We start from the raw sequence: 26,904 nt of genomic DNA on the forward strand, positions 1-26,904 counted from the left end.
AGGAATGAAATCCCATCTGCAGTTGCAATCTACACCAAAGGTGTGGTGATGACAGATCCTTAACTCGCTGCACAGGGCGGGGGACTGAACCTGTGCCACCACAGAGACAACTCTGGATCCTTAACCTGCTGTGCTGCAGCAGGAACCATGCTGTGCCACCATGTTGTTTCATGCTGAGAGTTGGAGCACCAGGCAGCGACAGCAGAAGAAAATACCATCTCTGTCCAAGAGAGTCATAAGAAATACAAATATAATCAATTTCACACAATTGGGACACAATTCAAACCACACTGTTGTTTAAATAATTGAATTACCTGGATTTAGCTTCTATTTCCTTCTTTATTTCCTTTCAAATGTGTTATACAAATAATGCCAGTTTACCAAAAATAAAATAAAATACTAAAATCTGATATAGCTTTCTTCACAGACTAGCCTGAGCTAAATGCATTCTGTGGATTGTTTACCCAGGATCAACTGATAAACAATAGAGCTATACGAAAATGAACAAGGGTGGCTTGAAATAGATCTATGCCAGGGCCTATTTGGCTGAAGGGTCTAACTTTAGAAGAAAAACCTGAGAGTCACATTACTCTTCAGGTGTGACTCGTGTTGTTAGTAATATTTCCAGGCAAGACATTTAAAATAGGTCCTAAGTGCTAATACTGGAGATGATCTTGCATTCAACATGCTTTCAAGTGGCTTCATTTTAGTGTACATAGATAGCATTGTGATTAAGAGAACAAACTCTGATGTCAGACCTGGATTTAAAATCTTAATCTCCACCGTTTCCTTTGTCAAGTGTTTTAACCTTTGAAAAACGGAGATGATTCCTATATCAAAGGTAAGAGTAAGGATGACACTAATTCATGTATAAGGTGCCAAGCAGGTTTTATGTCACATGGTAAGGCTCATTAAATAGTATGCATCATTAATATTATAGCAACTATCATTTGTAGAAGAGACTGTTGAGGATCAAAATCGTTGAAATGAAAATGCAGGCAAGCAATAGCACAGACTTCTTGCTCTCCTTTATAATTGCTTACTTGCTTAAGGACTGGGACCTCAGCTCACTGCGCATTTTCCCCTATTGCCCGTTAATTTATCAAAGAAAACAATCTAAAACTCCAGGTGTGTCTTCCCACAAGGACCCGGTCTGTTGAACTGCAAAGCCAAAAGTAAAGGCGATACATTGCCCTTCGATCGCACGCCCCCATAGGTCACCTGCTTATTTAAATGGTGCGTCCCCTTGGGTGCCACTTGATAAAAGTTTCGCTGAGCGCTCCCTGTGGATTCGCCAGAGATAGCTGGGAGCTCCAGTAGCTCACCTGCCCAGGTGTACGCAGCGCTCCTTTATCCAACCGGCAACCCCGCCCGGCCTGGCACCTGTTGAGAGCTCAGCGTGGCATTACGGGGCAGTCCCCGAAGTCCCACCGTGAGGGGCTCTTTTGGCTTCGGTGGGCGCAGAGGCTGCTGCCAGCGCGTCCCTTTCTTTCCCCTTCGCCGGGCGCTGGGAGGCGGCGGACACTGACACCGGCCAGACGCCTCTAATCCCCGCGGGGCGCCACGCCCGCCGCGCGCGGCTCAGGGAATAAGAAGTGAGCACCTGGCGCGCAGGTGAAGCTCCAGCTCGCGCCGCGGGGCCGCCACTTTGCGCTCAGGGCCCCGAAGACCGTGCGGCCATGGACGCCCCGCGGGGCATCGGCACCTTCTTGGTGTGGGACTACGTCGTGTTCGCCGCGATGCTGCTCATCTCTGCGGTCATTGGCATCTACTACGCCTTCGCGGGGGGCGGCCAGCAGACCTCCAAGGACTTCTTGATGGGCGGCCGCAGGATGACCGCCATGCCCGTGGCGATGTCCCTCACTGCCAGCTTTATGTCGGCCGTCACCGTCCTAGGCACCCCCGCCGAGGTCTATCGTTTTGGGGCCATATTCAGCATCTTTGCCATTACCTACTTCTTTGTGGTGGTCCTCAGCGCGGAGGTCTTCCTCCCAGTGTTTTATAAACTGGGAATTACCAGCACCTACGAGGTAAAGGAGGAGGGAGGGCTCGGGGAGAGGTGATGGCATGAGGGGAGGACTTTTCAGGCTCCTGGAGGGCTTTTCCTGGGGGCAGACTCCCTACCATGTCCAAGTCTCTCCCTGTCTGGGTTCATCACTTTACTCGCCCTCCTCTTTTGGGGAGAGGTGTCCTGTAAAGGAAAAAACATCTTGGGACTAACTCTCATGAGCTGGGTGGAAAAGAGAGGCTCCCAGAATAAACAGAGTTATTTGGACTCGTGCTCGCGAAGGCCCTTTCTATTTTAACATCTTTGATTCCAAATCAAGGGAAAAGACTGTTAAAAATGTATCACCCTGAAGGAGAGTAAGTCTTTTAAGTTTCAGCTCTTCCTGCTTGAAATGAATCCCCTCCTTCCAGGTCCTCAGGCTCCACTCACTTTTTGAGGTAGCAGGGAAAGGACTGTGCTCTCCCCTCCTTCCAGAGAGGCAAAAACACACGTGGTTAAGATGCTGTGTCTCTTGTCCCAGCTCCTGCATTTGAGACTGAATTCCTCCATTACAAACTGGGTAACCTTGGTGACTAATTTAACCTTTGGTGCCTATTTTTTCATCTCAGAATGGGAATAATAATACCAACTATCTCATCTGGTTGTTGGGAGGATTAAATGAGATGATGCAAGGATAGCATTTAGAATAGTGCCTGGCACAAGGTAAGGGCTGAAGAAATGTTGGCCATAGGTACTGGGTATTGGAGGGAGAGGTGGTTCCCTGGAGATCACTTGGAAAATTTGGCTGCAAAGTTCTTACACAGCTCTCTGCCTTCTGTCTATGTGGAAAGAGAGAGATGATTAAGGAAAACTGTCTTTCCCATTGCATGGGTCCATGGGTTATAGGTTTTCTCAAGATGTCTGCGGGAAAGGACTTTGCAAAGATAGTGTGAATGTTTGGTTTAGTTTAAAGAGCTATTGAATTCAAATATCAGGGGAAATAAAAGTTCAGGGGAGTGGTCGGGCTCGTTCTATGAGGTCCACAGACAAACCTGCCCAAGTGTTCTCTCTAATACACCATTATCCAGAGGATTCCGAGTCTCATTCTCAGCAGCCACCTCTGTCCTGAGTTTATGTAGTGTTTGCCCCAACCCAGAGCCACTCGAAGGTGGTTTCTGAGTGAGGTTGGTTTAACTGGTGCTGGGGATGGGGCCCGATGGCACAAATGTTGGTGACAAACTGCCTGGGCCCTAGTGATGTCACCAGGGTGAGGTGCCCACGGGGCGGCATTGCCTTCTTTGCCCTCGAGTCATTGTGTTTGGAAGAGTTTAGTCATCACCCCAGAAGTGAGCAGAATGGAACTTTTTTGTTTTGTTCATAGGTGACAAATTGACTGCCCCAGGCCAAACTCAGTCTTCGAGGTGTTTGTTTGTTTGTTTGTTTTACCATTATAGTATTTTGAAAACAAAACAAAACACCTAATTTAGCTTTAATGATGAGAAATTCAGTAAAATTCTAGATTCTGCTTCTTTTGGAACTTAGAAGACTGGCAACACTAGGCTCACATTCCTTGTGGCCACAGGAACCCCAGTTTACAGCCTTTGCTCTCTCACTCCCTATTAATTTCTCTGCATCATTGTATCTGCATGGTTACTTTCTTATGATAGAGAAATCTCTCTGAGCTTAAGTCTTTGTCAAAAATGCAAAAGGGAGTTCTTCTATGGCACAGCGGGCTAAGGGTCTGGCATTGTCACTGCAGTGGCTCAGGTTTGATCGCTGGCCCAGGAACTTCCACATGCTATGGGCCTGCCCCCCCTCCCTCCCCCCCCAAAAAATGCAGAAAGGAATATGGATCAAGGTGAGGGAGTTCATGTTTTCAAGGGGATGTAAAATAACTTATTTCTTAATGGAATAAGAATATTCCATTAAGGAATATTTCAACCTCACTAGGAGAATGCCTGGCTGATTCACTCGTGTATTTTACCTGATTGAGATCTGTAGGCATTTTGAGCTCTGATCTGTAGTTAACCAACTTCAAAACCCAGAAAGGACCTGGCAAGAGGACTTCAGTCCCCATAGATGAATGCTCCTCTCGTAATCACTGACCCGTGCCTCTGGAGCAGCAACAACAACTCAACCAGAAACAGAATTTCCATACATTTGCAATGGTGGACTCTAAGTTAGCAGGATCCCAGTGAAAAGTGGCAAAGAGCTGTTGTTTACTGAAGGTTTAAATAAATGTTGAGCACTGGGCTGCCTGATTTACATACATCATTTCAGCCAGTACTCAAAATAATCCGTACGAAGGAGGTACTGTTGGAGCTCCATTTTGTAGACAGAGACACTCAGAGTAAGTTAAGCTACACAAGAGAGCGTGAAGCAAAGTGGACACATGCGTAGAAGCTGTGTGGTGGTGCATACTGGCAGTTTCTGAAGGCTTCCCTGAGTGTTATAACCCCAGGCAGAGCTTAGGAGACAGCAGGGGAAAGGGAAGTGGTGCAGGACACTGGGGGTGACCACAACGGGGGATACTAGGCAACCGGGGACAGAGAAGTTAGGTAACATGTTACCCTAGCAGCTGGTCATGGAAAACACTTTCTTGTGGCATATTTTGTTTGTTTTATGCTGAGAGGCAGAGCCAACTATACAGAATAAGAAGTCCAGCATTGAGATACCCTGGCATTCTTGCTTGGGTGTGAAATTTCTCCCTATTTATGGCTTGTTAGGTATAGTTTGTTGTTCGGAAGAATTTTTGATATCTATTTATCACTGTCTTCAAGGTTTAGTACTGATAGGTGTTTAGGAACTCCCAGACCTACAGAGGAGAAATATCCTGCAGGAACCCAATGGCATTCATCATTTCTTTAGGACCTTTCTGGCTCCAGCAAAATCTGTTTGAATTAAGTTTTCCAGACTCTCTCTCTCCTTTTTTTTTTTTTTTTTTTTTTTTTTTTGTCATTCGTGGTTAACATTGTTGATCCTCAGGCTCCAGTAGTTCTGGGGGCTACTTGTTCATGGTTATTAGGTAGTTAACTTTTTCCATTTGGTGGAGGTTTTAGCATCTGTAAAACAACTCAGGAAATATGTGGCAGATGCTGTTATGTAGGTACTTCAGGGAGGAACTAAAGATTCTGTGACTACCATATGGCTGATTTACTGTTCAAATTGTTGCCAATTCTCCTGGCCTGATGGCTGCTTTTGTCACTACATGTTCACATACTTTAAATCACTAATTCTTGAGCCAGGCTTTAGTGACTCAGGGGAGGCTTGGGAGACTACAGCCTTTCTACAAACAAGAGGCAGGCAAAGGACATGGGGCAGGAGCCTGTCCCAGGAAGGCCCGATAAGGTCCTACTTGGGTACATAGGCACCTATTATTCTATAGTTTTGTCTAGAAATCCTGGGATTTCTCTGAGCTTACTGATCAGTGACTTGGTCTTTAGATATTTCTTTAGTAACCTAGTAGCTGATGCGGGCAAAGAATGTCTCTGCCATTTCAGTAAACAAAGGATGTTGTGGCCAGAAAGCCATCAGCCACTATAGCCACCTCCCCATTCTGTGGTGTTTCCTGAGGGATTTCAGGATGGAGAATAAATAGGATACTGGCCCTATTAGTTAAGATGGGTATGAAAAGAAGGATTTCAATAAGACCAGACTCTTGGGTCTCCACATACATAGAAGAGCACTAAAATCATCAACTTGAGCTGTCTAGATTTTATGATTAGCAGTCATCTTTTGATGTCCAACTACATGGGCTTTTTTGTATTTTGTCTTTTTGGTGGCTGCCCTCGTGGCATATGAAAGTTCCCTGGGCCAGGGATTGAACCTGCTGAGCAACAGCTATGACAACATGGTATCCTTCACCATCCCCCCTTTTAAAATTTTTTTAAAATAAATTTTATTGGAGTATAGTCTTAGAAAGTTGTGTTAGTTTCAGGTGTACAGCAAAGTAAATCAGTTATATATATATATATATATATATATATATATATATATATATTCCTTTTCAGATTATTTTCCCATATAGGTTAGTACACAGTATTGGGTAGATTACCCTGTGCTATATAGTAGGTCTTTGTTACCTATGTATTTCATACATATTCCTGTGTATATGACAATCCCAACCCCCTAATTTATCTTTCCTGCCTCACATTTACCTTTTGGTAACCATAAATTTGGCTTCAAAATCTTTGAGTCTGTTTTTGTTTCCTAAGTTCTTTCGTATCATTTTTTGTTAGATCCCATGTATTAGTGCTCTCATATGATATTGTCTTTCTCTGTTTAACCTACTTCATTTAGTATGATAATTTCTAGGTCCATCCATCCATGTTGCTGCAAATTGCTTTATTTCATTCTTTTTATGGCTGAGTAATATTCCATTGTGTATATGTACCATATCTTCTTTATCCAGTCCATCCTCTGTTGACAGACATTTAGGGATCCTTTCTTTAACCCGCTGTGCCTGGCCGGGGATCGAACCCACATCTCTGCAGGGACCCTCGTCATTGCAGTCATATTCTTAACCCACAGTGCCACAGTGGGAACTCCTCGACTACATGTTTTTGTCTCCTAGTAAATACTCCTACATATCCCGGCTCCTCCCTTATCTCTTTGGAAAAGTCCCTCAGAGCTATCTGAGAGGCTGCCGTCTTGGGCTATAGTCCTCAGTAAGGCTTCAGAGTAAAACATAATTGTCAACTTTTAGGTTGTGTACTTTTTTCATTCAGCACTGAGATAGTGATAGACTTTTTGGTTCTGTCTTGAGTTGGTTTTTTGTGAAGGGAAAAAAATATATATTTATGTATATGTATACATATATATATATATATATATGTCTCTGTGTGTGTATGTGTTTGTGTGTGTGTGTGTGTGTGTGTATATATGTGGTTCAGCTTGCTACACATTCTTACCTCCATCACATTTTTCTCTTCACTTTTCTTTTGTCTCCAGCAATTTGGATACATGTACCTAGAAAAGGCAAAGACTTCTTCGTCAATTTGTGTACATTTATTTATTTATTGTCTTTTTTGCCTTTTTTAGGGCTACACCCACGGCATATGGAGGTTACCAGGTTAGGAGTCTAATCGGAGCTGTAGCTGCCAGCCAACACCACAGCCACAGTAACTCGGGATCCAAGCCGCATCTGCAACCTACACCACAGCTCACCGCAATGCCAGATCCTTAATCCACTGAGAAAGGCCAGGGATAGAACCTGAAACCTCATGGTTCCTAGTCAGATTCGTTTCCCCTGAGCCATGACGGGAACTCCCTCATGTACATTTATTCTTAATAGTGTTTCATAAAACAACTCAGAAGAAATAACACTGCCCTGTTTCCAGGCTTCAATACACTTCTCCAGTCTTCTAAAAAGTCTCTCAAAATATTCTTGGATGATTTTGACACAAATGCTTCACTGAGATTCAAATTCTCAAGGCCCGTGGATTTGGACACCAGCTCTATGATGTCTTACTTTTAAGTGAACGGTTTATGACACTTCCCCATCTATTTACATCATTTGGTAGTCTCCAAAACCCTGCCAAGTTAGAGAGGAAAGAATTATTACTATGATCTACATTTTCCAAAGGAGGAAATTGAGATATTGAGTGACTACTGCAAGCTCGTGGAGTCAAGCCTGAGACTGGAACGAGGGCTGGAAGTCTTCCCCCAGTGTACTACACTGCGCTGTATATTTTTTACTCAGCAATTATCTTTGGAGGTCCTACTGTGTGTAAGTGCCACTCATTCACCCTGGATGACTCTTGGACACATGATCAGTTTACTTGTTATTTCAAATAACATAGTGGTTATGCGCACAGATTTTGCCATCAAATGGTCCTAGATTTGCACTGTGCCTCCAGCAGTTGTTAGATTGCAGCCTTGGTGTTATTTCTGAGCCCCAGTGTCCTCTTCTGTAACATGAACTTATGTGTAGTAACTGCCTCAGGGAGTTGTTGTGAAGACAGTGCATTCAGCAAATACTCTGTAAATGTTAGCTGTGATTCTGAAGCAAAATATCTGGTGTCTTTTCCTCTGACATTTACCTAGTGTCAGTTTTTCCTTCCTCTCTTTTCCTGCTGTATGGAAAGACTATTGATAGCCTTAAAATCCTCTCTACATATTTAAGTTTGCTACCAGGGAACTCAAGTTAAATAATGTCTTGAACTCCAGCTTTCTTCCAGCTCTGAAATCCTAGGATTCTAACTCTGTAATACATTATGATATATAACATATGAGATAAGCACACTACTGGCATACGTCAGAGATATGGTAGGTTTGGTTCTAGACTATCTCAATAAAGGGAGTATTTCAATAAAGCAAAGTCACACAAATTTTTTGGTTTTCCCAAAATAGACTATGTTGTAGTCTATAAAGTGTACAATAGCTCTATGTCTAAAAACAATGTAATACCTTAATTAAAAAAATAAATACTGCTAAAAATGCTAACCATTATCATAGCCTTCAGCCAGTTATGATTTTTTGCAATAGCATCAGAGATCACTGATCACAGGTCACCATAACAATAAAATAATAATGCAAAAGTTTGAAATATTGTGAGAATTACTAAAATGTGACACAAAAACATGAAGTGAGCACATGCTTTCAGAAAAATGGCACCAACAGACTTGCTCGATGCAAGATTGCCCCAAACCTTCCACTTGTAAAAAATGCAGTACCTGTGAGGCACATAAAGTGACGTGCAGTAAAACGAGGTATGCTTGTATATTATTAGGTAAACACAGATGTCAAGGTTGGCTCTAAACAGGAACTGACTTGGGCTGATTTAAGTTGAAAATTTTTACTGGAAGGACATGGAGGTAGCTCACAGAATAGGGAAAAGCTGAGCAAACAGACTCTGAAAAGGAGAGAAGCCAAGGTGGCCCCTTTAGGTCACCCTGACAGTTCTGCACCAGTCATTTTCTGTCTTTATATCTTGCCTCTAAGATTCAACTGCCCATTGAGAAGAGAAACTGATTGGCTGAAATTGGGCCATGTAACCACCCTGTGGTCCGAGGAGGCAGACACCTTGATGGACAATTCCATCACAATTACTTGAAGTGGGAATTTCAATTTCCTAAGTGAACCAAGGGAAATGTATTGAGTAGATAGCAAGAGAAAAGGAAGGACAACACCTTTGCCCATTCTGAAAATGCAGAATGTAATTCCTTTTGTCAGATATTCTGGAAAAGGCAAAACTTGTAGGGATGGAGAACAGATCAGTGATTGTCAAGGTTTAGGGATAGGGGAAGGTTTTGACCACAGAAGAGCAAGAGGAAGAGGTTTTTCTGGAGATAATGGGAAGGTTTTGTGTTAAAACCCATTGAGCTGAATGAACTCTGAAACAAGGGTTAATTTTGCTGTATGTAATTAAAAATAAAAGTAAAATAGAAATGCAGAATACAAGGAGTTCTTTTGTGGTGTAGTGGGTTAAGGATCCTAACGTTGTCACTGAAGTGGCTTGAGTCGCTGCTGTGGTGCGGGTTTGATCCCTTGCCTTGTAACTTCTGCATATCATGAGTGCGGCCACCAAAAAAAAAAAAAAAAAAAAAAAGAAAAAAAAAAGGCAATGCAGAATACTAATTAGTTAAGAAGTTGCTTTAAATTTCTAACTCCTTTTTAAACTGCTGGTTTTTAAAAAGTGTTCAGATGTTTCACACACTAACCATTTTTCCTTTTTTGGAAACAGTATTTAGAACTTCGATTTAACAAATGCGTTCGTCTCTGTGGAACAATCCTCTTCATTGTTCAAACGGTAAGTAGCTCTCAGTTCATTTATTTTATCATTTTTCATCCAAAATTTTTTTAAACAAGGCACCTAGGCCAAGCTTATTGGGTAGATACATGAAAGATTAAAAAGAGATGTGGAAAACAGGAGGAAACAAAACAGGAAAAACACTTGTCACTAAATAACATTAATCCTTAAGTCATCAAACAATGTTGCAGCAAATACATTACTTCCTGGGAAAACAGAATGAATTAAGTGAACATTGAGTACTATGTTGATCAAGCAACAGTAAGGGCATTACTGAGATGACAAAGACATTTGGAGAAACTGTAGTAGCTGATTTAGGAATTGTAATAAAGGCAAAACAAGTTGTATATTTCCTAGTATTTTTGCAACATGTCGAGTAATAAGTTTAATAAGAAAAATTAATTGACATAGGAAGACAATAGGAAATAATTTTCTTTGCTCAGAAGCCTACTTTAAAAAATGCATCAGTGCCCTCTTTTACAAACTGAACTGTAAACCCACTTGAAACAGTCACTGAGTGTAAAATGACAAAACTGTGCACTATGGAGGAGTTTTTAAAGCCAAGCACACAATCCAGTATTTCAAGAATATGCAAGTATAGATTTACTGGTTGGCACACACGGAAAACAAAGATTTGCCAAGCCGTCATTGACAGAAAACACTCTCTATCCTTAATCTAGGCTGCTGGAGGCTTGTTAGGATCACTGTCGCATGACTTATAGCTATCTTTCTATTGGCAGCTAAGTGCTTTAACGATGAGTTTAATAATGGAGTTCTAGGAAGCGGTTTTCATTCTCATCCCTATTGACAATTCCATTTCTCCAATAGAAAGCATGTGCAGGGGGCCTTGTACATTATTTGACTCCATTTTATAACTTTGTAAATTACAGAGCTTAAATTTTATCAGTACTTAACACTTGCAATGGGAAAGGAAAGAGCCCTTTGGGGTCTGATAGAAATTCTGACACAGAACTGAGGCTGGAGGCTTGCATTCAACAGTGGGGTATCAGACCCTTTTTGAGTCATTGTTGCGTGCCAACAGAAATTAAAAAGTGTGGGCAATGTTTAGGAAGATTGCCTGTGGTCACATTTTCAAATCTTTAGCTTGGGTGGAATAACGACGGTGGAAAGCTAGATGATTCATGCAAAAAAGAGGGGTTCTTTAAGATCTGCTATTTGAAGGACTTACTTCCATAGAACTGCTCATACAATGTAATCAAATAATCAAATACTACATAATACTTTTTTATGTTTTATAGAGTAATCATAGAAGTAGCTTCTGTGTGATATGTTTGAAAGGTTAAGTGCAATTAAAATGATATTCTGAGAAAAAATTTGTCTTTCTCACTATTGTGCCCCAGATTAATAAATATTTGTTAAATGATGAATGAAAAATAATAAATGATATTATTATTATTAATTAGAATTTTTGCTGGCTTTGGGATATTTTAGGGCAAATTTATTCTTGTTTAATTAGTGGGCATGCAAACTTTAAAAAACAAATTTCCAAAATTTTCACTGTTTTCTTGGTTAATTATGCAGCGATTAATAACTGTGTGAAAGCATATGAATGAAGGATCATCCTCTTCTAAGTTTACATCTTTTTTTCCTATCTAATTGTTTAGATCTAGGAAAATTGGTTTCAAACTTGAATTGGTGGATCAGTGACTATCTGCACTAAGCACCACATAAGTAGTCGTTACTTTTACACAGAATTTGTCATAAAAGATTTTTATAACCTATGATGACACCGCACATGGATAAGGAGTGTCAACTTCACCTAAATAACATTTTTCAAGTTATAAGCAAATTTTGTGAAGTATATTGAAACTGCTGTCTTAATTCATAATCAAATTTATAGGAAATATCTTTATTTTATTTCATAATTCATACCACTTACTTGGTTTTCTTCTTCCTCCTAGATTCTGTATACTGGAATTGTTATTTATGCCCCTGCTCTGGCCTTGAATCAAGGTACATTTTAGAGTTACCAATATGCCACTCACATTTGGGGGGTCTTTTTTTTTTTTTTTTTAGCTTTTTGGGGCCATACTCATGGTATATGGAGGCTCCCAGGCTAGGGGTCTAATCGGAGCTGCAGCCACTGGCCTACACCACAGCCACAGCAATGCCAGATCCGAGCCGTGTCTGTGACCTATACCACAGTTCACGGAAACCCCAGATCCTTAACCCACTGAGCAGGGCCAGGGATCAAACCTGCAACCTCATGGTTCTTAGTCAGATTCGTTTCCTCTGTGCCACGATGGGAACTCCTGGGGGTTCATTTTTAATAGACCTTATTCTCTCTTCGGGAGCTGGAGAGGCAGGCCAGGTGGGTTTGGTGTCTACACTGGCAGCTTCCTAGTTTCCTGGATTGTAGCTCCAAAAGGTCTGTAGATCAGTAGAAGGGTAGACTTCACTAGGCGGTATTTCTCTGGGACGTGCCCAACAAGCCATTCTCCATTCCTTCAGAATCATCGCCCCCTGTAGTCTAAATCATGAATGACTGCACTTCTTCCCATGCGGCTAGAGCCTGGAGCCCATCTCCAAGAGGCTTCTGTGTTATTCAGCTCAGGCTCAGTCCTATTGTAAAATCTGGCAGGGAGAAAAACTTTTCTTCTCCCCACTTGGCCCACAGGACAAGAAAAAGAGATCTCTGTGATTTGAACTATCAGTTTGCTCATAGTGAAAAGTAACAGATTCTTACAAACAAATGAGTGATGATTATACAGATCAACAAATTATTATACGGGTTAGGGTTAGGGTTAGGGTTTGATGCCCCTAGTTTTATGCCCTAGTTTTGGGGACGTATAATAGCAATAAACCTGGGATTGTTTATTGAGGCAAAGGTATGTGTTAGTCATACCCTCAAAAGACTTCAGGGAAATTCTACATCCTTTGAATCCTTATCAATCAGAAATGAATTTATCTCTAAGACTGGTAAAATGAACAAGTGGACTCTGTTATGGGAAGAATGCAGTACAGTTCCTCAAGTTAATATAAAATGGAAATCCCCAGCTTACTGCACATATTAATTTCTTGATTTTATGATCCATAGTAATAGTTGTCGCCTACGTTGATAAAGTGCAACAGTCTCATTACAAAGTAGAACTCCATTATATAATGTGCCTATTGAATTCTGAATATCAGGCATGTTCCGTGTTGATATTACCAGCATCATGAATGGATCACTTCATATGCAATGAACTGAGCTATAAACTTCATAAGTTACCTATTGGCTTTCAGTGTAACTAAAGATGTTGGCTTTAGAGTTTTAAAGGGCAGTTCTGGGAATGAGAAAGCACTGCCTTCAATTGTGAAGAAGTCAAGGACTCTGTTCTTAGAAGTTTATGGAACCACTCTGTGGGAGTAAATTAGGATCCAAGGAACTGCATTTTGGTCATTTGAATATCAATTGTGTATTTTATTGTTATCAAGGCAGTAGACAAAGCATAGACAGAGTACTTAGGTTGCAGCAGATGCTCAATAGAAACTTGTTTAGCTGAATTAGAATTTAGCATTCTCTAGGTATAATTTATAAACCTTTTTAAATTATGAAAAACTTCAAATTTATGCTGAAATAGAGAGAATAGTGTATTGAAACCTAATGTACCCTTAACTCTACACTAATAAGTATTGACTCGTGGTTTAATTCACTCCCTATTTCCCTCACTGTATTATTTTGCTGCAAGTCTGAAATATTTTATCATTTCATCTGAATTCAGTATGTCTTTTGTGTACTTTTTTTTTTCATTGAAGTGTAATTGACATGTTATGTAAGTTTCAGGTTTACCATACTGATTCAATATTTGTATATATTGCAGTGATCACTACAATGTCTAGTTAACATCCATCATCATATGTAGTTACAAAAAGTTTTTCTTGTGATGAGAGATTTTAACATTTACTCTCTTAAATGCAAATCAAAACTATAATGAAGTACCACATCACACCAGTCAGAATGGCCATCATTAAAAAGTCTACAAATAACAAATTCTGGAGAAGTTGTGGAGCAAAGGGAACCCCCTACACTCTTGGTGGGAATGTAAGTTAGTGCAGACACTATGGAAAACATTATGGGGTACCTCAGAAAACTAAAAATAGAATTACCATATGATCCAGTAATCCCCCTCCTGGGCATATATCAGGACAAAACTGTAATTCAAAAAGATACATGCACTGCTATGTTCATAGCAGCACTGTTCACATGTAGCCAAGATTTGGAAACAAACTAAATGTCCAAAGACAGGTGAATGGTGAATAATGTGGTACATATATACAATGGCATACTATTCATCCACAAAACAGAACGAAATAATGCCATTTGCACCAACATGAATGGATCTAAGGATATCATACTAAGTGAAGTAAGTCAGAAAGAGAAAGACAAATACCATATGACAGCACTTATATGTGGAATCTAAAATATGAAACAAATGAGCCTATCTACAAAACAGAAACAGACTCATAGACACAGAGAACAGACTTGTGGTTGCCAAAGGGGAAGGAGGTGAGGGTGGGGTGTTTTGGGGTTAGTAGATGTTACTGATTACATATAGAATGGATAAATAATAAGGTTCTACTGTATAGCACAGGAACTATATTCAGTATCCTGGTATAAACCATAATGGAAAAGAATATAAAAAGAATGTATGTTATGTGTGTAACTGAGTCACTTTGCAGCACAGCCGAAATTAACACAACATTGTAAGTCAACAAAAAAAGTTTGAGGATTTACTCTTAGCAATTTTTAAAATGTGTGATACAGTATCATTAACATGCTGTATGTTGCATTCCTATGATGCATATATTGCATAACTGGAAGTTTGTACCAGGATGTGTTTTTTGTTTGTTTGTTTTTGTTTTGTTTTTTAAAAATATTTTTTTTATTACTGAATGAATTTATTACATTTGTAGTTGTACAATGATCATCACAATCCATTTTTATAGCATTTCCATCCCAAAACCCCAGTGCATCCCCCCACTCCCCAAACTGTCTCCTTCAAAGACCATAAGTTTTTCAAAGTCTGTGAGTCAGCATCTGTTCTTCAAAGAAGTTCATTCTGTCCTCTTTTCAGATTCCACATGTCAGTTAAAGCATTTGATGTTGGTGTCTCATTGTATGGCTGAATTCACTTAGCATGACAATTTCTAGGTCCATCCGTGTTGCTAAAAATGCTAGTATTTCGTTCATTTTATTTATTTTATTATTTATTTATTCATTTTTATTTTTTTGTACTTTTTTTATTACTCAATGAATTTATCACATCTATAGTTGTATAATGATCATCACAATCCAATTTCACAGGATTTCTATCCCACAATCCAAGCACATCCCCCCACCCCCCAAACTGTCTCATCCAGAGACCATAAGTTTTTCAATGTCTGTGAGTCAGCATCTGTTCTGCAAAGAGGTTCAGTCTATCCTTTTTTCAGATTCCACTTGTCAATGAAAGCATTCGATGTTGGTGTCTCATTGTATGGCTGACTTCACTTAGCATGACAATTTCTAGGTCCATCCGTGTTGCTAAAAATGCTAGTATTTCGTTCATTTTAATGGCTGAGTAATATTCCATTGTGTACATGTACCACATCTTCTGGATCCACTCCTCTGTTGATGGACATTTAGATTGTTTCCATGTCTTGGCTATTGAAAATAGTGCTGCAATGAACATCGGAGTACATGTGTCTTTGTGAGTCACGGTTTTCTTTGGATAGGTGCCCAGGAGTGGGAATGCTGAATCAAATGGTAGTTCTATTTTGAGTTTTCTCCATCTCCCCCAGTCCTGTGGAGCTCCTGCACACAAGCCCCACTGGCCTTCAATGCCAGATGCTCTGGGTGCTCTTTCTCCCAGTGCAAGATCCCCACATGTGGGAGTTTGATGTGGGGCACAGAATTCTCTCTTCTATAGTTGAGTCTCTGTGAACCAGTTAGTTTTAGTCTGTGGGGCTTCCCATCCGGGAGATATGGGGTTGCATATATCCTCCTCCTACCTCTTGATGTGGCTTCCTCTTTGTCTTCTGGAGTAGGATATCTTTTTTAAGGTTTCTGGTCCATTTGGTTGAAGATTGCTCAGCCTTTTGTTGTGAATTTTGCTGTTTTTAAGAGAGAAGTTGAGCTCCAGTCCTTCTATTTGCCATCTTAATTCCATCTCCCTCCAGGATGTGTTTTTTAAACACAGTTGTACCTTCATCATTTCTAAAACCTTAACATTAATTCCTTAATATCATCAATATGAGGTCAGTGTTCAGATTTCCTGGATTGTTTTCAGTATTTGTTAGAATCAGGATCCAAATAAGTTTATGTAACTATAATTGGTTCATTTGTCTCTTAAGTTTTTCTTTCTTGCTTTTTAAAACAGAAAATCATATTTTACTGGGGATATAGATTATATACAATAAAATGCACAGAACCTGACTGTACAGTTGGATAAGTTTTGACAATTTTGTATACTTGTTTGAGCACCACCCAACACAAGTTATAGTATATTTCCATCATCAACCCCCCCCAAATTTTGTGCTTTTTCTGATAAATCCCACCTTCCATTCCAAGCAGCCAGTGCCTGATTTTCATCACCATAAATTTGTTTCCCCGTTCTTAGATTTTTATATAAATGGATTCAAATAATGCCTTTTTGCGTTTGGTTTCTTTTGCTCAACAAAATGTTTTTGAGGCATTCATTCATGTTGCTACATGTATCAGTTCATTCTTTTTTATTGCTGGTTTTTTATCATATGCATCTACCAAAATGTGTTTATCCATTCTCTTGCTGATGGCTGTTGGGTTCTTTCTGGTTTTAGGCTATTTTGAATTAAGGCTGCTAAGAACTTTCTTATACAGGTTTTGTTTTGTCTTGCTTTTCTTTTTGATGTGTTTTCATTTTTATTGGATGAATATCTGGCAGCAGTATAAAGTTAAATATATACCTGTTCTGACCCAGCACAGGTTAGATACATGTACAACATTAAGAGAAACTGCCAAATAGCTTTTCTAAGTGGCTATACTGTTTTGCATGACCACTCTGCAGTGTATAAGAGTTCCATGTCCTTTCCAGCATTTTGTATTTGTCTTTTCAATGTTGCATTCTAGTTGTATGATCCGTTATCTTATTGTAGTTTTAATTTGCCTTTTCCTGATGACTGTTGATGTTGTGCTTACTGGCTCAGGCTCGTGGAATAACAAAATCAATACCAAAAAAGACAAGTATAACCTAGCAAAAAAGAGGCAAAAGACTTGATCTGTCATTTTACAAGGCAAATATTCTTCCACTCTGTTATGTGACATATTTACCCAGGGCTTTAACAATTTTTTAAGTTTTTATGTTGAGGTCTTATATGTATTTCTTAGATTTATTTCTAGATAATTGATATTTTTCTTACTATTGCAAATGGTATTGTTGTATAATATTTTCTAATTGTTCATCATTTTCAAGCAAATAAAATACAGTTGACTTTTATACATTGATTTTTAGCCTGAAAACTTGCTAAATATACTTACTAATTCAAGTAGGCTTTTGGTAAATCCTTTAGGATTTTTATATTGTTTATGAGTAAAAACAGTTTTACTACTTCATTTCCTGTTTGTATGCCCTTTACTTCTCTTTTTTTTTTGTCTTACTGCTCTGTTAATATGGAAAATTATATTGCTTTTCAAATGTTAAATCAATTTTTACTTTTGAGATAAACCTTACTTGGTCATAATATAGTAACCATTTTATATATTGTGGATTTGATTTGTTAATATTTTGTTAAGGATTTTTATAGTTTATGAAGAATATTGGCCTGAAATTTGCTTTTCCTTTAATGTTTTTTTTCAGGATTTTTGTATCAGTTATATGATTTGGGGAGTGTTTCCTCCTCTATTTTCTGAAAGAATTTGTATTAATCTGTGCCTCTCTTTCCTAAATGCTGAAAAATTCATGATGAGGGCATCTGGGCCTGATGTTTGTTTTGTAGAAAGATTTTTGTTTATGGATTAAGTTTCTTTCAAAAATATAGAGTTACTCATATTTTCTAGTTATTATTGAGTCAATTTTTGCTCAACTGTGTTTTTTAGGAAACTAATTCACTTTGTCTAATTTGTCAAATTCATTGGCATAAAGTTGTTTAAAACATCCTCTTGGAATTCCTGTCATGGCACAGAGGACGCGAATCCGACTAGGAACCATGAGGTTTCTGGTTCACTCCCTGGCCTCGCTCAGTGGGTTAAGGATCTGGCGTTGCTGTGAGCTGTGGTGTAGGTCACAGACGTGGCTCGGATCCTGAACTGCTGTGGCTGTGGTGTAGGCCGGCAGCTGTAGCTCCAATTCGACTCTTAGCCTGAGGACCTCCATGTGCCTCGGGTGCAGCCCTAAAAAAAAAAAAATGCTCTTGTTATCCTTTTAATGTTTGTAGTAGCTACAATGATATACCTTCTAATTATTCCTAATAATAATCTATTTTTCTAAGAGCCAGTTTTTTTACTTTGTTGATTTTACCAGTTTGCTCTTTCATTAGTTTGTGCTAATACATTTATTGTTCCTTTTCTTCTACTTAACTTTGGGCTTACATTTTCTAGCTTCTTAAGATAGAAACTTAGATCATTGATTTTAAATTTTTCTTCTTTTCTAATATAAATATTTAAAGTTATAAATTTTTCTGTAAGTACTGCTTCATCTATGTCCTACAGATTTTGATACAGATTATCATTCAGTTCAAAATATTTTCTAATTTTTCTTGTGATTTTTTTTAACCCACAGGTTATTTACAAGTGTGCTATGTAATTTTCAAATATTTGGTGATTTTCAAACATACCTTTTTGTGCTACTTTGGTCAGAGCACTCTTACGATTTTCATTCTTTGAAATGTATTGGGATTTGCTTCATGGCCCAGAATATGGTCTATCTTGCTGAGCATTCTGTATACTCTTATAAAGAATGTGTATTTTATAGTTGTTGAGGATATTATTCTATAAATGTCAAAAGTTCAGCTGGCTAACTTTCCAGGTTCTTGGTTTTACTGATTGCATCACCATAGGATCATTTTATGTTCCCCAATTCTCTGTATTTCTTATGAACTAGATCTATAAGTGTTCTCAGCCTTCATTTCAACTTTTTGGAGAGACTATTTCATACAGTTTTCACTCTTTTGAGTAAATAGCAGAGCTCAGTTGTTGGATTGAATGATAAGAGTATGTTTAATTTTATAAGAAACCACCAAACTGTCTTCCAAAATGGCCGTTAAAATTTTGCATTCTTGCCAGTAATGTATGAAAGATTTATGGTGCTCCTCATTTTTTTCAGCATATGATATTGTCAGTGTTCCAGATTTTGGCCTTTCTATTAAGTGTATAGTAGTATCTCATTGTTGTTTTAATTTGCACTTCCCTGATGACATACGATGTGTAGCATCTTTTCATATGCTTATTTGACATCTGCATATCTTCTTTGTAAGATGTCTGTTAGGATCTTAGGTACATTTTAAACTCAGTTTTTTTTCCTTATTCCTGAGTTTTGAGAGATTTTTCTGTAATTATGTTAATAGCCCTTTATCAAATGTCTTTTGCAAACTTTTCTCTCAGTTTGTACCGTGGTCTTCTAATTCTTTTGATAGTCTTTCACAGAACATATGTTTTTAATTTTAATGAAATCCAGCATATCAATTATTTCTTTCATAGATTGTGTCTTTGATGTTGTATCTAAAAAGCCATCATCATACCCAAGGGATCTTGGTTTTCTCTATGCTATCTTCTAAAGTTTAATAGTTTTGTATTTTACCTTTAGGTCTAAACCAAGGCCGTCTTGGTTTAATTTTGGTGAAGGGTGTAAGCTCTGTGTCTAGATTAATTTTTTTTTTTTTGCATTTGGATGTTTGGTTGTTCCATCATCTGTTGAAGAAACTGCCTTTGCCCCATTATATTGCCTTTACTCTTTTGCCAAAGATCAGTCAGCTACATTTATGGGAGTCTATTTCTGAGTGCTTTATTCTTTTCAGTCAATCATTTTGTGTATTCTTTCACCAATACCACAATCTCTTGACGACTATAGTTTTATATTAAGTCTTAAAGTCAGGTACAGTCATTCCTCCAGCTTTGTTCTTCTCCTTCTTTATTGTGTAGGCTGTTGAGTCTTTTGCCTCTCTCTATAAAATTTAAAATAAGTTTGTCAATTCTACATGGTTTGTCATTATCCACAAAATAAGTTGCTGGGATTTTGATTGGGATCACATTGAATCTATAAATTAGACTGGGAAAACTGGCATCTTGAAAATAATCCTATTGACAATCCTTTTTGTAAGCATGAAAAATCTATTTAGTTCTTCTTTCATTTCATTGATCAAAGTTTTACAGTTTTCCTCATATAGATCTTGTATATATTTTGTTAGATTTATAGCTAAGTATTTCATTTTGGGGGGTGCTAATGTAAATGCTAATGTGTTTCTAATTTCGAATTCCACTTCTTTTTGTTGCTGTATAGGAAAGCAGTAGACTTTTGTATATTAACCTGTATCCTGTAACTTTGCTATAATCATTTGTTAGACCTGGGAGATTTTTTTTTTTTTTTTGGTTACTTCAGATTTTCTACAAAGACGATCTTGTCATTTGTGAACAAAGAGTTTTATTTCTTCCTTCCTTGCCTTGTACCTGATCTTAGTGGGTAAGCTTCAAGTATCTCACCATTAAGTGTAATGTTAGCTATAAGATTTTGTAGATAATCTTTATCAGGTTAAGAATGTTCCCGTTGGGAGTTCCTATTTTGACTCAGCGGGTTAAGAACCTGACATAGTGTCTCTGAGGATGCGGGTTCAATCCCTGGCTTCACTTAGTGGGTTAAGGACCTGGCTTTGCCATGAGCTGCCATGTAGGTCGCACACATGGCTCAGATCCCATGTTCCTGTGGTTGTGGCGTAGGTCAGCAGCTGTAGCTCTGATTTGACCCCAGCCTGGGTACTTCCATATGCTGCAGATGCAGCCCTAAAAAGAAAAAAAAAATGTTCCCCTCTATTTCTAATTTATTAAGAATTTTTATCATGAATTTTTTTGGATTTTATCAAATGCTTTTTCTGCATCTATTAATAGGATAATGTTATTTTTCTTTTTAGTCTGTTGATGTGATGAATTCCATTAATTGATTTTCAATGTTGAGTCCTCTTTGCATACCTGTGAAAAATCCCACTTGGGATTCTAATTCTTTTTATGCTTTTAAAATTTGATTTGCTAATATTTTGTTGAGAATTCTTGCATCTATATTCATAAGAGATATTTATGTGTAGTTTTCTTCTCTTGTCATGTCTTTTTTTTGGTTTTGGTACTAGGGTGATGCTCATCTCATAAAATGAGTTATAAAGTATTCCCTCTGCTTCTATCCTCTGAAAAAGATTGTACAGCACTAGTATAATTTCTTCCTTAGATATTCAGTAGAATTAACCAGTGAATCCCTCTGGGCTTGGGACTTTCTGTTTTGGAAAGTTATTAATTATTGATTCAATTTATTTAATAGATATAGATCTATTCAGATCATCTTTTTTTTTTTTCCTCTGAATTTTGGCAGATTATGTCATCTAGGTTTTCAAGTCTGTAGGCATAGAATTGTTATCCTTCCATTAAAAAATATAATATGGACCTATATCTAGTCACTTGTGATGGAACATGACGGAGGATAATGTGAGAAAAAGAATGTGTGTGTGTATATGTATATAATATATATATATATATAATATACATATACACACACACACATATATATGTATATGTATGTATGACTCAATCATTTTGCCATACAGCAGAAATTGACAGAACATTGTAAATCAGCTATAATAGAAAAAATAAAAATCTTAAAAAAATATGATATGCCCCTCTACTTTTTATATAAATGGTAAGAAATTTTGACTTTTCTCTGTCTTGGTCCCATTGTAGTAACATGCACAACTTGTCTTCCAAGGATTGGTAGAATAGTGTGTTTATTCAACCATGACAACAAATATCCTGTGAACCCATTCAGCCTAGGTAACCACCTCCCAATATCAAGTGGCATCTTTGCTTAACTATAGTAGAAATGCTTTTTCATGTATTTGATTTAGCCAGTGTTGGATCTTGTATGATGTCTGAAGGTAGAAGCTAGGTCTATATAACTCATCAAATAAAATTTTAAAATCTGTTTTGTTACATTTTTTGAGATTTGTAGCTCTAGTTTAGGGCTGATGGATTTAATTATCTGATAATGATAAATTATCTGATAGGGATAATTATTTTAATTATCGTTTAATTTAATAAATGATGGCTTCCCCTTGATGATTTTTGAGAAGTACTTATATATGTTTTGCAGTTATGCATGCATGTTATTTTTCTTCTGCAGTCACAGGATTCCACCTATGGGGCGCAGTAGTAGCTACTGGGGTGGTCTGCACATTCTACTGCACGCTGGTATGTCAAGACCATTATGTCTCCTTTCACTTTATACACTTGCTTTGCGAAATTGAAAAATTTATTAGTGGAATGATAATCTGGATTGTTTATACCTACTTTCCTAGCTCCCACATAGTTTTTGTGATAGGGAATATTCAGTCCAGGGTAAAATTTGACCCTTTGTAGGACATTGATCACAACTGGAGTTTTTTTTCTTTCATCTGAACCATGTGGTGGTCCCTAATCTTGTCTCCTTATTCACCCTTACTGTTGCCATGTTGTAGTTGTGCTCATATTATTCCTCAACTTAGAGACCTGAGATAACTTCCCATTGCCTTTAGGCGGGAGTGGCAGTCAAAATATGTAAGAGCCAGTATGGCACGGGCACTGATGTTATCAAGGATGCTGACCCTTAGCAGTGGTTCAAGTCCTATGCAATGCAGGCTATTCTAGGTCTTAATCTTTTAGTTTCCCAGTCTTTTAGAAGACATGATCCTCAAGGAGGGCCGTGTTCAGCCAAGATCATTGAGACTGGAGGGGGACACTTGGAAATTTTGTGGCAGTGGCTGGGACAGAACAATTTTAGTTTTTTAAGAACCTCCTGACCTTCTTTGTGCATACTGGTTGAGTATCAGCCCAGCCTATAAAATAAAATCGATGATATTGTGATTTGCAATTTGATCCTGAAATTTCTTCCTAGCAATATTCCCACACCACTCCACCTCACACCAAAATGTAGGTCTGTCCACACTCAACAAGCCATGTATTTTTGCCCTCTCTGTGTTTTTGCCCAAGCTTTTTTCTCTGCTGGGAGGACCTTTTGTCTTGTCCTCTGCTTGTGTTTGAAGGTTTGGGTGCACTTCTTGACCAAGATCCAGGTTTTCTTTATCTTTGTCCAGTATAAGCATGTATATGCTTAATAATGTCTGATAGAAGCATTAATCCAAATGCACTTTCTCCTCAAAGGGTGGTCTTAAAGCAGTTATCTGGACAGACGTTTTTCAAGTTGGGATAATGGTAGCTGGATTTGCATCTGTGATTATACAGGCTTCACTGATTCAGGGTGGAATCAACACTATTCTAAATGATGCATACAATGGCGGAAGATTAAATTTTTGGAAGTAAGTTGCTATTTACTTCTTGGCTAATAGAACATTCCTTTTTTTCTGTAAAAATAATCTCCTCATTTAAATAGTAATTTACATTAGTAAATAAATGAACAAACCACTAAAATATTGTACACAAGTTTGAAGCTGACAAGTCAGCTTCATGCATAAGGAGTTTTCACTAGGTCTTTGAGGGGTTAAAGCAATCAGGCAGTCCTTAGTTACATGGTTCTGAAGATGGTGCTTCCTCCTGAGAAGGGATTGATAGCAAAAGAGAATTTTCTTCCATTTCCATTAAAATCAAGAACAAGAGAGGAAGACCCACCCTTCAGACTATTAGTGTATTTGGGTTTCTAGCTCATGTAATAGGAAAATAAATAAAAATTTTAAATTAAAAAAGCAAAATTATCATTTTTGCATATTATATAATTATAGTAATATGCACCCTTTATTGTCAAAACCACTAAATTGGGTGTTTTAAATCTTTTTTCCTTTGAGTAACTTGTTGAATCCTTCTGGCTCTTTACTTTTCTTAGCTAATATAGTAACTACTTTCTCCATGGGAAAAAAGGGCTAACACACTTTGAAACTCTTAGACTTTGATATTATTTGTTAGAGAATGGGATAGAGGCTCTCATATTTCCACAGGAATGCTGGAAAATGCATAAAATTAGAGCACTTTACTCAACTAATCTGAATTATCAGATTTGAGAGGGAATTGCAGAATATCACACTTTTCAGAAAATTCCCATTAAAGCTAATTTTGCAGAAGATTTTCAAGCACATATTGTGTATCAGAGATGAACAGAATCATTCCTTCTGAGGAGATACATTAAGAAGAGTTAAGAGATGTATCGAATGTGGAAGTTGACAGCCTTCCTAATAACAATACTTTGCACATTCAACTATTAGTGTTTTATTTGGGCATACGGCATTTCAAGAAAGCACAATTATAGTGACATGGCGGTTTTAGAATATGAAAACCTTTAAATTGCATGAATTGCCTTCATTCTTAAGCTTGAATATAAATTAGAACTATGACTATCTATGTGCTAGGAGAGGAATTATACATAAAATGTGCCAGTTTTGTGTTCACTTCAGTACCATATCTATTGCTGTGGTATATTTAGGAGCACCTCTCTCTCCCTCTGTCTCTCACAGCTCATGCTCTTCTCTAATTACAGCATGGCAGATTTGTTTAAATAATTTCCTCTCTCCATGAGAGAACAATTTGTATAAATGCTCAGAGTGATTAAAGCATTCATTTCCGACCCCAGTCACATTCAGAATTTCCAAATCTCTGAAAGTTATCAATTTTTATTTCATTGAACCTAGGTATATTTCTACCTTTTATATTATGTGATCAATTTGTACATATTTGTGTATGTATTTATATAGGTATACATCATTTGCTTCCAAATACTCCAGGAAGATCTGTGGTTTTTGGCTAAGAGTTCAGATTTGTTTTCTGTTTGTTTTCTTTTAGTTTTAATCCTAACCCTTTGCAAAGACATACATTCTGGACAATTGTTATAGGGGGGACCTTCACGTGGACCAGCATCTATGGTGTCAACCAGTCCCAGGTGCAGAGATACATTTCCTGTAAAAGCAGATTCCAGGCAAAAATGTAAGCCAAACTATATATTAATTGGTTAATAACTCTCAATTGTTTTTATGGAAATGCTCTTCATAAGTCAAGCTTTGCTCTGGTTATATCATGAAATTCTAAGAGACAAATGATATACTTACAAAAGGACCACATAGAACAAACTGTTACTCTATGTTTTAAATCAGATGTTTAAGAAACAGACTCACAGACACAGAGAACAGACTTGTGGTTGCCAAGGAGGATGGGGGAGGGAGTGGGATCCACTGGGAGTTTGGAGTTAGTATATGCAAACTATTACATTTAGAATAGATAAGCAATGAAGTCCTGCTATATAAAACAGGGAACTATATCTAGTCTCTTGGGGTAGACTGTGAAGGAAGATAATATAAGAAAGGGAATGTATGTGTATATATGACTGGGTTACTTTGCTGTATAGCAGATATTGGCACAACATTGTAAATCAACTATACTTTAATTTAAAAAATAAATCAGATGTTTAAAAATATTTGTATGAATTATTAAGTAAAACAAGTCTTGTCAAATAAATAGGCATTTATGGTGCATCTGTATGTGTATGTATAAGGAACGATGGAGAATAAAAGAATTGTAAATATATGACTCTCGCCATGAAGAAACTTAGCATCTAATTAGTAAAATGTATGCAAGTGTGTGAAAAGTGAAATAACACTAGAGAGGTATAACACTTCTGTGAAACAGTATAACCGTAGAGGAAATGTTCCAGGGCATCATATTGTCAGGTGTGCTGGTGCATTTTATTTTCAGACACAGTGATGGGTTTATAACCCTGTTCTAATTCTTACTACTTGAGAGATTTGGGGTGAGTTACTTAGTTTCTCTAAGCTTTGGTTTCTAACCTTGTAAAATGAGCATAAGATATTATGTATCTCATGGAGGTATTGTAAAATGCTGTATTTGACATGCATGTTTGACATGCACATGGTAGGAATCCAGTAAATATAAATTCTCATTCCCACTTCAAATCATGGGATGTGAAGTCAGGGAATAAGTGAGAAATTCCTTTCAAGCAGGCAAATCCTAAAGGATGGCCATATGTGGACAGGAGGAGAAGATTGGGAGAGCATTCCAGGTAGGCAGAGTGATTTGGACAAAGCACAGAGGTCAGAAGGACAACATGGTCAGGGAACTCTCCATCCCATCTTGGCTTGAGCAAAGAGTTTGAACAGTGGCTGGTTCTTTCTCATGAGGCCTCAGATAAGCTGGTGACCATCATTCTTCATACTGATAAAAAAGGCTAAGTCAATGCACATGCATTTAGGGCCTTAAAAATTCTAACTAGATTGAATTAGTAGTTGGTGGTTGAGGTAGGAGAAAGAATGTCAGTGGTTGAGGTAGGAGAAAGAACGGTAATTCTATTTCTATTCAGTGAGAATATGAAAAAATTTGTGATGTCATATGTCAGAAAATGTATGAGAGTAAATTGGTTTAGACATTATCTGTCTTTATTAAATTCTACAGTGAAAAATCTACATGAATATGAGTATAATACCTGGATATGGAATCTCCCAAAAGTGAGCTTAGGAGTTCTGTAATTTTAAGAAACTATGAAGGAATATAATTAATTTATATATCCATTAGTCTATCTATATTAGCGCTGATGCCTCTCCCAAAGCAGTTGTGCACCTGCTCTTCTTTGGGGACATGTTTCTTTGGGAACATGGAACTCAAAAAGCCCAATATTTTAAAAGAACAGCCGTAGAACTGTCTTAGTAAGAAATATTTTCCTTCAGAATAGTGCAGTGGCTCTCTTGACCCAGAGCTTAGGGGAACCATTAGTCTCCCTCTTTCTAACATCGACTCCATGGGAAGAATGAATCCCAGCCACAAAGTCAAGACTACTAACACTGGTTGACTGGGGACAATATCAGATGTTGATAAGTGATCTATCTGACTGGTGTTGAAGTAAAATACAACAATGTAGTAAGGTATTAACTCATATGTAAGTGAGGTGTGGTGACTGAACAATAAAGTGTCTGGGTATATTTTCTGATGATTTGAAGATGAGATATAGTACTCATACTACTTTTAGAC

The 26,904-nt window shown here is 37.9% G+C and overlaps 1 protein-coding gene across 2 annotated transcripts in view; it reads left to right on the forward strand.

Annotated features, from left to right (window-relative positions):
* The window catches only part of SLC5A8 (solute carrier family 5 member 8), a 115,364-nt gene continuing 89,644 nt past the window's right edge, over positions 1,185–26,904 (forward strand). Inside the window, exons 1-6 of one of the 2 annotated variants that reach the window (XM_021091084.1) lie at positions 1,185–2,030; positions 9,672–9,737; positions 11,660–11,711; positions 22,070–22,137; positions 23,086–23,240; positions 24,712–24,852. In XM_021091084.1, coding sequence (XP_020946743.1) covers positions 1,680–2,030; positions 9,672–9,737; positions 11,660–11,711; positions 22,070–22,137; positions 23,086–23,240; positions 24,712–24,852 — 833 coding nt within the window. In that variant the 5' untranslated portion in view covers positions 1,185–1,679. 2 annotated transcript variants of the gene reach the window in all.

The sequence above is a fragment of the Sus scrofa genome, chromosome 5 (genome assembly GCF_000003025.6).
Source record: "Sus scrofa isolate TJ Tabasco breed Duroc chromosome 5, Sscrofa11.1, whole genome shotgun sequence".
NCBI lineage: Eukaryota > Metazoa > Chordata > Mammalia > Artiodactyla > Suidae > Sus > Sus scrofa.